Below are 14,262 nucleotides of genomic sequence, written 5' to 3' on the forward strand. Positions count from 1 at the left end.
CAAGAAGTCGGCTGCCCAGTTTTCCACCCCTGGAATGTGAACGGCGGAAATCGCCGGCACGTGACGCTCTGCCCAACGGAGTATCCTTGCCACTTCTGACATCACCTGCCTGCTGCGAGTACCGCCCTGGTGGTTTATGTACGCCACGGCCGTGGCGTTGTCTGACTGAATGCGGACCGGTTTGCCTACGAGAAGATGCTGCCAACGAAGGAGAGCGAGGAAGATTGCCCTGATCTCCAGAAGGTTGATGGGCAGAAGAGTCTCCTGGGCGTTCCAACGCCCTTGGGCCGTTCTGATAGTAGACCGCCCCCCATCCTAGGAGACTGGCATCAGTGGTGATGACCTGCCATCGAGGCGGGAGAAAGGATCTTCCGCGGAGAACTGACGCCGGCAACGTCCACCAAGTCCGCGATTGTCTGAGCGGAAGAATGGGGCGATCCAGAGAAAATGAGGTCTTGTCCCAGACTGACAGGAGGAACAGTTGGAGAGGGCGAGAGTGGAATTATGCAAAGGGCACTGCTTCCATAGAGGCCATCATCTTCCCCAGGACTCTCATGCAGGGCCGAAGGGACATGATCCTCGAGCGTTGAAGGGACTGGATCCCCTTGCTAAGGGTTGAAAACTTGTCCCTCGGTAGAAACACTCGGGCTAGATTCGTATCGAACTCCATGCCCAAAAAGGTCAGACGCTGGGTAGGGCGCAGAGTGGACTTGTCCTTGTTGACTATCCATCCGAGGCGTCTGAGGACATCCAAGGTTATGTGAAGACAGTCTTGGCGGGACGAGCCCTTGATCAGGAGATCGTCCAGGTAAGGGATGATAAGAATCCCTCTGGATCAAAGGATGGCCATGACTGTTGCCATCACCTTTGTAAAGACACGAAGAGCGGAGGCTAGGCCGAAGGGAAGGGCCGCAAACTGATAGCGATTGTTCTGAATCGCAAAGCGAAGGTATCTCTGATGCTGCAGAGAAATGGGGATGTGGAGGTAGGCATCCTGTATGTCCACCGAGCAGAGAAACTCTTCGGGCTCCATCGAGGCTATTACCGAACGCAGAGACTCCATCTTGAAGTGGCAGATCTTCAAGTGGCGATTGAGCAGCTTGAGGTCCAAAATTGGACGAAGAGAACCATCCTTTTTCGGGACTACAAAGAGATTCGAGTAGAACCCTAAAAAACGTTCGTTTGTAGGAACGGGAACGATGACCCCAGCGGAAAGGAGAGAGGAGACTGCCTGAAGGAACCCTGGAACCTGTGATCGCTGTCTTGTGGATCGAGACTGACAGAAACGACTGTTTGGGAGGGAAGAAAACTGGATTTTGTATCCGGATGTGATGATTTCCCTGACCCAAGCGTCGTCAACAACGGATAGCCACGCGCCCCTGAAAAAGGAAAGTCTGCCTCCCACCCTGGAAAGCTTTCCAGGTGGGGGTGACCCGTAACTTAGATGAAAACCTTCCGGATCGAGAGCCTGAGGACCTGGAAGGCTGACCTCTGGATCTCCAGCGAGGGGCCGGCTTATAAGATGGCTTTCTCCGGTCCCTGAAAGCAGTGTTCCGGTCCTGCTGGGATGAACCTTCTGCGGGAGAGAAGGGGCGAAAGGACCTAAAAGGCCGAAAAACCTTCCTGTTAACGAACCTCTTAGGGCGGGACTGGGGAAGGAAAGTGCTCTTTCCACCAGTGGCATCCGAGATTATCTGATCCAGTTTGGCGCCAAAGAGCCTAGCACCGTGAAATGCCAGGTTGGTGAGCGACTTCTTTGAGGTGGTATTCGCATTCCAAGACTTCAACCAAAGAATGCAGCGTTCGGCCACAATGTTGCTGTTAGCTCTAGCTACGCACCCTGCCGCGTCCAAGGAGGCGGCCAAAAGGTACTTGCCTGCATGATTAATTTGGTCTGCTAAATCTGCCAGCTCGTCCTGAGGAGCTGCCGCTGAAATGCCCCTGCGCAGAATTTTTGCCCAAGCCGAAATGACTTTCGCCACCCAAGCGGATGCGAAGATAGGACAGAGGGATGCGCCAGATGCCTCAAAGATTGACTTAGCCAATGACTATTTGCCTGTCTGATAGGTCCTTAAGAGAAGCTCCGTCCGGAAGGGAAAGAACCGTCTTAGAGGAAATACGAGAGACTGGTGGATCTACCTCGGGAGCTTTGGTCCATTTCGTGACTAGATCCGCATTGAAGGGATAAAGTACATCTAAGTACTTGCGGCCTGAAAAACGTTTCTCAGGATGTTGCCAGTGATTGGCTAAGGAAGTGTCGAAATCCTTATTAGGAAAGGTTTGAGATGGAGGCCTCGCTTTCTTAAGGGAAACAGAGCATTCCTGAGGGGGGGGGCCTTATCCTCCTTTATCTTGAGTGTTTGGTATATAGCCGATATGAGACTACCATATCCCGAGTTCTAGCTATATTGTCCGCCTCGGAGTCTGATCCAGATTGTGAATCCTCGTCTGACCCAGGATCGTCTGCCGATGAGGGAGACGAGGAGCGTAGCGTGAGAGAAGTGGAGGGACCCTGCGAACTGGAAGAGCCAGACAGGACCCGCTTCCTAGAGCCCCTACCTGGTCTGTCCGTCTGAGGGTCACGGTCCGGTGCTGTCGACTCACTATGAGAGGCGGTCGGTGCACAGGTGTCTGCAGATAACTGAGGTAACCGCTCTAAGACCTGGACCAGCGATTGAGACACTTGTCAGATCAGAAACTGACTGAGACATCGCCACGGCCCATTCAGGGGGTGGGGTGGTCTCCACCCGGGGTTCGGAGTGCTCCTGAGGGGCAGACATGGCGGAAGGGCTGCAAGACGGGCAGAGGGGAGACTGACCAGAAGCCCACTTCTTTTTACAGCGCGCGCAGGCGTTTGAGTAGCGGTGGGTCTGGAGCAGAAGGCCCTTGCCGGGTTGGGCATAAGTCTCAGTGGTAGAAACACTTCCTGAAAGAAACTGCGGGGGGGGGGGGAGCAAAGTTAAGCATCAGGGAGAGTCAGAGTAGAGCCTACCGAGGTTCAGAAGCAGACACTAGCGTTGTGGCCCCCAGGCAAAAATCCAGAGAGAAGGAGGAAGAAGCTCCGGAAATCCACGAAGAGAACGCTGGCGGTGGGCGGAGCTTAGCAGCTTAGCCACCGCACGATTGGCTGAGACCCAGGGAGGGGGCGTGGTTAATGACACGCCAACAGGGCTAAAGAGAAAGGAGCCCTGAGATAGGCACGCCCGGGATGCCTACTACTGCAGTTAAAGGAGAACTCCCTCTGGGCTGAATACGGAGGACAGGGGACGCAGACCGATGGTGTATACTACTGGGGAGGAGCTAACTTTTTTTTGCCAAGTGTCAGCCTCCTAGCGACAGCAGCAAACACCCATGGTTACCGAAGCGGTAAAGAAATAAAAATTCTCACTTCTCACCAGGAGCCCTAACTTACACAATATTCTGCATGTATTAGTCAGATGTCCCTGTATAGCATGCATGCCAAATAAAAGACATGGCTTCTAAAGGGCCAACAGGCATGATGAGCTGCCTTGTTCTTCAAGGAGGGCATAGCTGCTTGTAAAGGGTTGATTAGTTTCTCAGTACAGACTGCTACAACAAACTGAAGGTTGTTTTAGGATTTACCTTCATTGTTGCAGCGTCTAACCACCTTTTACTCCCTCTGATAAAATCACAAGAACCCAACCTACATAACCACATATCGTATACAAATATGCTGCACACTTTTATTCCCCCCTCCCAATGGCATCTTCCCTCCCCCTACACATTGCTCTCAAAGCCAAGCAGTATGAAGTCTAACATGTCAAACTAATGAGCCAGCAGAGAGCCCAACTTCAGTCTTTGTTTATTTTTCTAGTCCTTTTACTTTGTTTTTTTCCTATATTTTAGACAGGTTTCATATTTTGGTCTGATACTAATTGGAAAGTGAAAGGAGACTAAAGTGTCTGACAAAATTGCTAAAGTCACCAACGCAAACTTGTGCAGCGTAGGATGAGAGTTGCATGAAGAAAAGTTTCTAGATTGAAACCTGAGCTACTGTATGTTGCAAACAAGGCCCTGTTCAAAGTTATAGCTCAGAACACTGAAAACTGTTCATATGTGCAGCTGAAAGTGGTCTTTGAGCATAATCAGTCCCTTTTCCCCCTCTGGCAGCTGATAACATATCCCTCCTCCCCCCACACACACTTCAATTGCCCACTCTGCTGTTGATCAGCACTTCTCGGCTCGTTCGATATCCACACTGCTATGCGGTTTGACTACAACGTGGCACCATTTTAGGGTCTACACCATAAATACAATAATAATCAGGGAAACCCGTTTAGGGTAACGATCATAAAAAATGTCCTTACTGGTATGTGTTCCTTTATTGGCGTTCTGGATACAATCTAGACTGGGCAGCTTTTCATTAGATAGAAATGCTTGTGCAATTGCGGTATAGAAACTTCGGGCTACTCCACTGCCTTCTCCAGGCTCATCCTTGAAGGTGACCTTCACTCTGTGGACAGCCATTGGTGTTGTGGCACATCTTCTACCAAAATGATTGTTTAACTGCCTCATGGTTTGCTGAATAAGGAGATCTCGATCTCTGTCAACCTGCAGTCCATATAAAATAACACTGTCAATATATCATCCATAAACCTCATACATCCACACATTCAAAAATCACTCATACCTCCAATGTTAGGTCTCTAGACTGCTGATTTCTCAGCTTTTCCATTTCTCTTCTGAACTTGGATTCTTTTACTTCAAAACCTCCTAATTCTGTCAGAATCTAGTTTTAAAAAAAAAAAAAAGCAAGAAGTTTAAACCCTTAGTGACAGAGCCAATTTGGCACTTAATGACCAGGCTAATTTTTACAATTGTGACCAGTGTCACTTTATGAGGTTATAACTCTGGAACGCTTCAACAGATCCCACTGATTGAGATAGTTTTCTCATGACATTATACTTCATATTTCCGTTTTTTATAAATTCAAGTGATATCCATGAAGTTTTACCACTAAAATATGGCAAAAATTTTGAAAATGTAGTAATTTTCGGAGAATCCCATTTCTCTCTGATGTGCTCGACGAGAGAGAAATAGGAAATCGGACTTTTTACAGTCGCGGTTTTTCTGTGAATAATAGTGATCGCAACACTGGGGTCGGTAATCATGTTCTCTGTGGTGTTAGCTACCCCCGATAGAGACCCTGAATATTTTCCGGCACTGGGGGACGCTATAACCTTGTTTCTCAGCACCGTTAAAAAGCGGCGCTGAGGAATAAGTTACTAACTGTCATCGTTACAAGGCATATCGGCAGTCGTTAAAGGGTTAAACAGATGTCACCAACACGGACAACAGATCAAAGGGGAATGTAACTTACTGAACCGGGCTCAGCTCCCACATCTTCCATAAACACTCTTCCAAACAGTTCAAGAGATAATCTCCATCTTCCCAGCAGCATATCATGAGATATCACCATACCCATGAAACTGCACTGTGGCCTAAAAAGCATCAGGCAAACCAACAATAAATGTAAATTAAAGCAAGATGCATGAAGGCAATGAGAAGCGGTAGAAAACCCTGCCTCAACCCCCCCAAAAGGAAAAAAAAAAAAGGAATGGAAAGCTGGGGGAGGGAGGGTGGATGACGGACTGTATTGTTCGTACTACAAGACGCACTTTTTCCCAAAAAAATTTGGGAGGAAAATGGGGGGCGGGGGGTGCATCTTTTAGTCTCAATGCAGGCTTACCGGGGAGGGTTGCGGCAGTGGTATAGCAATGCACAGATTGAGATCTGTGGCCATTTTCCCCGAAGCCAAGGGCCGACGAGATATCAGTCTGCGTACACAAGGCCTCAGGAAGATTGCTGCCGAGAAACCGGTGATGCACTCGACTGCTTGCCGTGGACACCAGGCTGCGGCGTCGCCACATTTCTGCCGTCGGCATCCTGTGAAAGGGACCCTGGCTCCATAATCTGCCTCACCGCCGATACCAGACCCACAGCATCACACCCTGGGACTGCAGCATTGCCCCACTTCTGCCACCACCGACTTCTTGGCGGAAGGGACCATGCCTCCTGTGACACCACCCCCCCCCCCCCCCCCTCTACCACCGCCAGCCCTCGGGTAAGATACTTAAATTTGGACAATAAGGTGTACCCCATCTTATAAAAATCTTTTTTCTGATATTTTCCACTCCAAGGTGCGTCTTATATTCCCGAAAAATACGGTGAATGGAAAAAGAACGGGGGGGGGGGGGGGGGGGGGAGACAGACTATTTTCCAACATACGGATATTACCCAGCTAAACACAGAATGGTTGACGTTTGATAGCATGGCAAGTAAGGATTACCTGAATGATGTTAAAGGAGGACCCTCGCTCTCAGTCAGTCCTATTTCTGCCAATAGGCTGCTCTTTAATTGGGCTGCAAGATCGTGCGCAGATGGTCCCGGCTTTGAGATTTCCATTTCCTCTGCAGGAACGCTTTCTTCCATAGTGTCCTTCTGCCGGATTTGCATACTCATGACATTTTTCAGGTTAGCAGCGTAGGACATTTTAGTTGGCAGAACCTGCAGAGAAACAGGATACATGAAGATCTAACATACACTGGTAATTCACTGAAGCAAATCATGTAATGCAAGATTGTGAGCCCTCGCGGGCAGGGCCTTTCTCCTCCTGTACCAGTCATGACTTGTATTGTTTAAGATTACTTTACGTGTTTTTATTATGTATACCCCCTGTTCACATGTAAAGCGCATAATACTACACCAAAAACGGAGGTAGTGAAGTGTAAAACAATGCAAAAATGTTGATTGTGGGGATCTTTATTCATCATCACTACTAACTTTGGAGATGACATTTTCCCCTACATACTGTGAGATGATCAGGATATATGGAGGATCTTACAGTACACGACCAGACAGAATGAATGACACGAGTGCAGCCCTGGCTGTGGCCTCGTCTCACCTCCAGGCAGTTCCTGTCTACTGTCACTTCTATCAGGCATTTTCCACTATTAGCTGAAGATGAATATAGACCTTGACTCGGCCGGCCAAATAAGTCTTCTTTCCGAGCATTCGGCTACAAATGGAAACAATTAATCCCGGGATAGTCATGATTATGTATTAATTTATATTTCACAATGGACTGATAAAGTTAACATGCATTAAAGTAGACAAAAGTGCAGAATGAACTATAGAGAGGAAGACCTCTTCACTTGGCCGTGACCAGAACAGATGTGATCTATTAGCCATTTACCCTTGTATTTCCTGCACACGTGAGATTAGCTGGGATCACTTTATTCAGGTACCAAAGGCCAAATATCAGGTACTATAAATGATACCTTACACAATTGCTGAAGAACAATTTTTTAAGATTTGAGAAAGCCATTTCTTACCTGTAGGAGATGTGGCTGGTCGGCTAGCGGAATTGCTTCTGCAAGAGGAACCTCAAAAGGATTTGGTGGAATGCAACCAAGGAACGTCATGGAATCTGAGCGGCGGAAAAATGGGTGGTTCTGACCCGTCTCTGCGGGCAGAGTGTCATCGTCCTTGTCATTCAGTGTAGAACCTGAATCATAGAAACTTAATTAGGGGCAATCAAGAGGAAAAGAAATGCAACAGGTAATTAACCTATCAGCGACCTCCCCTCATTCCCGCTATGGTTATTGACACCAAGTTTTCTAAAATGGCTTTAAACATCTCAGAAAATAAAGTTGAATGAGCAATATATAACCCCTTAATGATCAAGATTTCTTTCAAGACCATTTTAATTTGATGGAGGGGTAGAGAGTGAAGGTGGTACTTTAATATTCTAGATTTTTTTTTTTTTTTTTTTAACACAAATGTCCCACAAAAGGCCATTAAAAGGGAATCTGTCACCCCTTTTTTGAGATATCATTCAATTGTGTGTCACATAAGGATTCTCTTGGTACTTTTGCTTCCCCCTGACTCTGCACCTTTCATGCATAAATACCTTGTTTGTATCGGTTCAGATGTATGTAAACTGCCGCTGTCCGGTCCGATGGGCGGGGCTTATTCACCTGCTCTATTTTTTATATTATTTTCACATTTGTTCACACTATATAAAGGGTATGGCCTATATCTGGGTCGTATTGCCCCTATAAAATATATTTCTTCAGCATATGTCTACAGACTTGATTTATTTTAAATATTGATATCTGTTTTTATAAAATATTTTTATTAATAAATATTAAATTCAATTGGGACTTATGGTCGTTACGGGTTCTTTTGTGTGTTGTTGGCATTTCTTCCTGTGTAGAGCAAGATTGGGGGGGGGGGGGGGGGGGAGAGAGAGCAGTTGAATAAGCCACGCCCATCGGACCGGACCACGGCAGCTTACATACATCTGAACCGATATAAAAAAGGTATTTATGCATGAAAGGTGCGGGGGTCAGGGGGAAGCAAAAGTACTAAGAGAACCCTTATGTGACACTTGAATGATGTCATTATATGATCTCAAAAAAAGGGTGACAGATTCCCTTTAAGACTTCTAGGGGAACTTGCCCTCCCCCCCCCAAAAAAAATTGTCATTGTATCCATAGGAGACACTGCTACATGTTAAAATTTCTCCCTGCTGTAGTATAATTTACTGACAGCTGATCCATGTCTGCCAAGACCACCTCTGCTACACCGTACAGACCACTGGCGTTCATGTGAAGGACGGGATAGAGACTTGGTGGCATTGCCAATGCTTTTATTCACTACACAGTGTTCACTGAGCTTTATGTAGATGGCAAAAGAAAAGACAGAAGTGGTGATAAACTGCTTCGGTCTTCCATGGGTCACCAAATGACAGCTAGAGACCCAACTAGCTCCTGTACAGTACGGCATTGTATTGGCCTGCATGCAGTGATCCTGAACACATCCAAGTTGCAAATATCTTTAGCACAATTTTAGGCACATCGATATTTACAGTGCAGATTGGTGTTACAAGTCTTGTGATCCTGCAGGGCTCCTTGTCATTAGCAGCAGGTCTGCCGAGACTTTAGTTTAATGGTCGTCCACCAGCCGACAGACCTAAAAGTCGAACGATTTATACTAACTCTGGTTCGTGTCATCGTCATTTTCATGCTCCGAGTCTTCATTATCGAGACCAAGTTCCAACAGTTCTCTTGTCCTAGAGGAAAAAAAAAAAGTAAATAATTTAAAAACAAAACAAGGCAGTTCTTTTTTATGCACCATTTCTTGCCAGTAGCTTAGCTACCAGGGGGCCATCACCCTGGGCCCTGCGCTGAGGGGGCCCACTTGGCGCTACGCTACTGCACGCCTATACAGTTACATTCTGCGTCAGAGCAGGGAGAAACGATCTCCCTACTCTTGCCACCCGGCCTCTATGAGGTCCTTGAGCAGGAGGGGGTCAGTGTCAGCAGTAGGCCCCTCCACCAGTCAGACTAGCATTCAGGAGGGCTGCGCATGGCAGCCACTTCCACCTTCCCTTCCTCCGTGAAGCTCCTCCTACCGTCGCATGTGTCCAGCGTTTACCTGCGTACCCATCTTTAACATTAGGTACGCAGGGACATGTGCTAGGACGAGCCCGCATGCCGCGATTTGATGTGTGCGGCGACCACACAAACGCAAAATTGTGTTTCTGCGCGGTCGCTGCACACACAAAAATCACCGCATGTGGATGCATCCGCATACAACGCATGTCCCTGCATACCTAATGTTAACCCCTTCATGACCCAGCCTATTGACCTTAACCGCTTCCCAACCGCCCACAGTAGATAAACGTAGGCGCTTGCTGGTCTTTGTGCAGCGCCGACGTTTATCTGTCGGTGGTTTTGTGCCCCCCCGGGACCCCCACATACCTTATAACGCGGGGATCCCGGTGCACAATGCATGCTGGGACCCCCGACGTCATCGAGACCTGATTGGTTCAGGTCCTGATGATGTCAGCGTCACAGCAGCCAATGAGAGCACTCGCTGGGCAAGCTGCTTGTTTCCCGGCGATCTGACTCATTGTAACACGACTTCTCTGATCTCACACTGACAAATGATCAGAGGTGAAGCAGCGTTACTGTGTGACTAGATCGCTGCCTGGCACAGAAATTGCACAAAAAAAAAAATTGGTTAATTTTCTCTTTTTACACTTGTGAAAATAAAAAAAATGGTTCTGAAGTAAAATGTTTGTGAAAAAAAGTTAAATGTTTATTTTTTCCTTCCATATTCCATTCATTCATGTGAAGCACCTGAAGGGTTAATAAACTTCTTGAATGTGGTTTTGCGTACATTGAGAGGTGCAGTCTTTAGAATGGTGTCACTTTTGGGTATTTTCTGTCATATTGACCCCCCAAACTCACTTCAAATGTGATGTGGTCCCTAAAAAAAAAAAAAATGGTGTTGCAAATTTTGTTGTAAAAATGAGAAATCACTGGTCAACTTTTAACCCTTATAACTTCCTTAAAAAAAAAAAAAAAAAAAAAAAAAAAATATGTTTCCAAAATTTGTGCAGATGTAAAGTAGACATGTGGGAAATGTTATTTAACTATTTTGTGCGATATCACTCTCTGATTTAAGGGCATAAAAATTTAAAAAGTTTGAAAATTGCAAAATTTTCTAAATTTGCCAAATTTTGATTTTTTTTTTTAACAAGCGCAGATCATATCTAAGAAATTTTACCACCATCATGAAGTACAATATGGCACGGGAAAACAATGTCAGAATCAGCAGGATCCGTTGAAGCGTTCTAGAGTTATGACCTCATAAAGTGACACTGGTCAGAATTGAAAAAATTGGCTCGGTCACGAAGGCAAAAACAGGCTTGGGTGCGAAGGGGTTAATGACCAGGCCATTTTTTGCTATTCTGACCAGTGTTCCTTTGTAAGGTAATAACTCTAGAACGCTTCAACGCATCCTAGCGATTCTGAGATTGTTTTTTCGTAACATATTGGGCTTCATGTTAGTGGTAAATTTAGGTCAATTTTTGCTTTGTGGGGAAAAAAAAAATAAATAAAGCGAAAGTCACAATTTTCAAATTTTGAATTTTTATTCTGTTAAACCAGAGAATTATGTGACAAAATAGTTACTAAACAACATTTCCCACATGTCTACTTTACATCAGCACAATTTTGGAAACAATTTTTTTGTTAGGAAGTTAAGGGTTAAAAGCAGGGCTGTGGAGTCGGTAAGCCAAACCTGTGACTCCGACTCCTCAATTTCCCTTACACTGACTCCGACTCCAACTCCGACTCCACGACTCCCACACATATTGCTTATATTTAAGTGAAAAATTTATTGTAGTACAATGTGAACCTCAGACATTTAATCATTTTTATGATCCAATAATCAAGATATTTAGATAGAACAGAATATATATTGTGTACTACCCGGTTTTCATTCTTTTTGGTACAGATACGATATGGATAGACAGATATGGATAAATGGATAGATAGAGCAGATTTCTAATCTGCTTTTGCTATTGAAAACATTATCTATGAGCTCAAAAACCTTTCAGGTGATGCAGTTTTTTAAAAAGATGATCAGCTTTTGCAGCTGAAAAACGTATCCTCAAAAAACACAGGAAAAATGCTGTGTGTGAATGTAGCCTTAGATCAGGAATATAACAGCCATTTATAGGACATTTCATAACTTTCCCAAACTCCTATGAAAAAATATTCAGCACATCCTGCATTGAATTACTGTACCCAATTTGTTATATATTTTAGGAGTCGGAGTCGGTCCATTTTATACCGACTCCAACTCCACCAAAATGAGCACCGACTCCACAGCCCTGGTTAAAAGTTGACCAGTGATATTTTTACAACAAAATCTACAAAACCATTTTTTTTTTTTTTTTTTTTTTTTTAAGAGACCAACTCACATTTAAAGTCACTTTGAGGGGGTCTATATGGCAGAAATTACCCAAATTGACACCATTCTAAAAACTGAACCCCTCAAGGTGCTCAAAACTACATTCAAGATTAACCCTTCAGGTGCTTCACAGGAACTAAAGCAACATGGAAGGAAAAAAATGGACATTTTAATTTTTGAACAAAATTTTCTTTTATGAGTTTTTTCCCATTTTTAGTGTTGCCCGGGCAACAGGATAAAATGGGTCCTAAAATTTGTTGGGCAATTTCTCCTGAGTACACCGATACCTCATATGTGGCCATAAACTGTTTGGGCGCACAGCAGGGCCCGGAAAGGAAGAAGCGCAGTTTGACTTTTTGAATGGAAAAAATGCTGGAATATTTAGCGGTTGCCATGAGCGCGTTTGGAGAGCCCCTATGTGCCTAAACATTGGAGCTTCCCCACAAGTGACCCCCATTTTGGAAACTAGACCCCCCCAAGGAACGTATCTAGGTGCATAGTGATCACTTTGAACCCCCAAGGTGCTTCACAAATTGATCCGTTAAAAAAAAAAAACAAAAAAAAAAAAAAAAAAAACACTTTTCACAAAAATTCTCTTTTAGCCTGTTTTTTCATTTTCACATGGGCAACAGGATAAACTGGATCCTAAAATTTGTGGGGCAATTTCTCCTGAGTACACCGATACCTCATATGTGGTCATAAACCACTGTTTGGGCGCACGGCAGGGTCCGGAAGGGAAGGAGCGCCATCTGACTTTTTGAATGTAAAATTAGCTCCAATTGATATCAGACACCATGTCGCGTTTGGAGAGCCCCTGTGTGCCTAAACAGTGAAAAACCCCACACGTGACACCATTTTGGAAACTAGACCCCTTAAGGAACTTATCTAGATGTGTAGTGAGCACTTTGAACCTCCAAGTGCTTCACAGAAGTTTATAACGCAGAGCAGTGGAGGAAAAAAAAAAAAACTTTTTTCCTCAAAAATGATTTAGTACATTATTTTCACATGGCTAACATGAGAAATTGGACCACAAAAGTTGTTGTCCAGTTTGCCCTGAGTACACCGATACACCATATGTGGGGGGGGACCACTGTTTGGGCGCACGACAGTGCTCAGAAGGGAAGGAGCGCCATTTGACTCTTTTTGAAAGGAAAATTAGCTCAAATAGTTAGCGGACACCATGTCATGTTTGGAGAGCCCCTGTGAGCCTAAACTTTGAATCTCCCCCCCAAATGACCCCATTTTGGAAACTAGACCCCCTAAGGAACTTATCTAGATATGCGGTGAGCACCTTGAACCCCAAAGTGCTTCACAGAAGTTTATAACGCAGAGCCGTGAAAATAAAAAATCATTTTTTTCCTCCAAAAAATGATTTTTAGCCCGCAATTTTTTTTTTCCCCACAAGGGTAACAGGATAAATTGGTCCCCAAAAGTTGTTGTCCAGTTTGTCCTGAGTATGCTGGTACCCTATATGTGGGGGAGGACCACTGTTTTGGCACACATCGGGGCATGGAAGGGAAGTAGTGAGGTTTTGAAATGCCGACTTGATGGAATGGTCTGTGGGCGTCATGCTGCCTTTGCAGAGCCCTGATGTGACTAAACAGTAGAAACCCCCCACAAGTGACCCCATTTTGGAAACTAGACCTTCCAAGGAACTTATCTAGATGTGTGGTTAGCACTTAGAACTCCTAAGTGCTTCACACAGAAGTTTATAAGTGCTAACCACACATCTAGATAAGTTCCTTGGAAGGTCTAGTTTCCAAAATGGGGTCACTTGTGGGGGTTTCTACTGTTTAGGCACATCAGGGGCTCTGCAAATGTAATGACGATCGCAGGCCATTCCATCAAAGTCTGCATTTCAAAATGTCACTACTTCCATTCCGAGCCCTGACGTGTGCCCAAACAATGGTTTCCCCCCTCATATGAGGTATCAGCGTACTCAGGACAAATTGGACAACAACTTTTGGGGTCCAATTTCTCCTCTTACCTTTGTGAAAATAAAAAATTGCGAACTAAAAAATAATTTTTGGAAGAAAAAAAAAAAAGTGATTTTTTTATTTTCACAGCTTTGAGTTAGAACTCCTAAGTGCTTCAAACTGTTTGGGGGATACTAAGGGATAGATTGTATGTAGTGTGTATAATATATACATACACACAGTGAGGGGGTATTAGACTGTATAAGAGCATCATATTGTTTATAGGGAAGCTGTACTGACGGGGAGACTCGGGACATTATTAAAGGTTAAGTGGGCACTTACTGTTGTAGGACTGGGACTGTCAAAGGGACAGAGGGCATTATTACTTTCTAGGGGACAATGTGGGCACTGTTTTCTAGGGCACTTGCACCCAGCGTTACTATATTCTAGAGAGTTGCTTTAGAATTTAGAGGGCAGAGAGAACCACGCATATGCAGTAATAGGGACACATACGGCATCAGCTGCTCAGCATTGGGGTATCAGATGAAGCGCTTGT

At 45.0% G+C, this 14,262-nt stretch overlaps 1 protein-coding gene across 10 annotated transcripts in view; it reads right to left on the reverse strand.

Annotated features, from left to right (window-relative positions):
- The window catches only part of UBR5 (ubiquitin protein ligase E3 component n-recognin 5), a 168,082-nt gene that overhangs the window by 32,490 nt on the left and 121,330 nt on the right, over nt 1-14,262 (reverse strand). For all 10 annotated transcript variants that reach the window (XM_073590088.1, XM_073590087.1, XM_073590084.1 and 7 more), the window contains 7 exons: nt 9,024-9,097; nt 7,356-7,528; nt 6,926-7,039; nt 6,311-6,528; nt 5,342-5,462; nt 4,652-4,750; nt 4,329-4,572 (listed from right to left, as the gene is read on the reverse strand). In XM_073590088.1, coding sequence (XP_073446189.1) covers nt 4,329-4,572; nt 4,652-4,750; nt 5,342-5,462; nt 6,311-6,528; nt 6,926-7,039; nt 7,356-7,528; nt 9,024-9,097 — 1,043 coding nt within the window. The remainder of the gene's footprint in view (nt 1-4,328; nt 4,573-4,651; nt 4,751-5,341; nt 5,463-6,310; nt 6,529-6,925; nt 7,040-7,355; nt 7,529-9,023; nt 9,098-14,262) is intronic.

The sequence above is a fragment of the Dendrobates tinctorius genome, unplaced genomic scaffold, assembly GCF_039654945.1.
Source record: "Dendrobates tinctorius isolate UK_male_01 unplaced genomic scaffold, ASM3965494v1 ptg000116l, whole genome shotgun sequence".
Taxonomy (NCBI): Eukaryota; Metazoa; Chordata; class Amphibia; order Anura; family Dendrobatidae; genus Dendrobates; species Dendrobates tinctorius.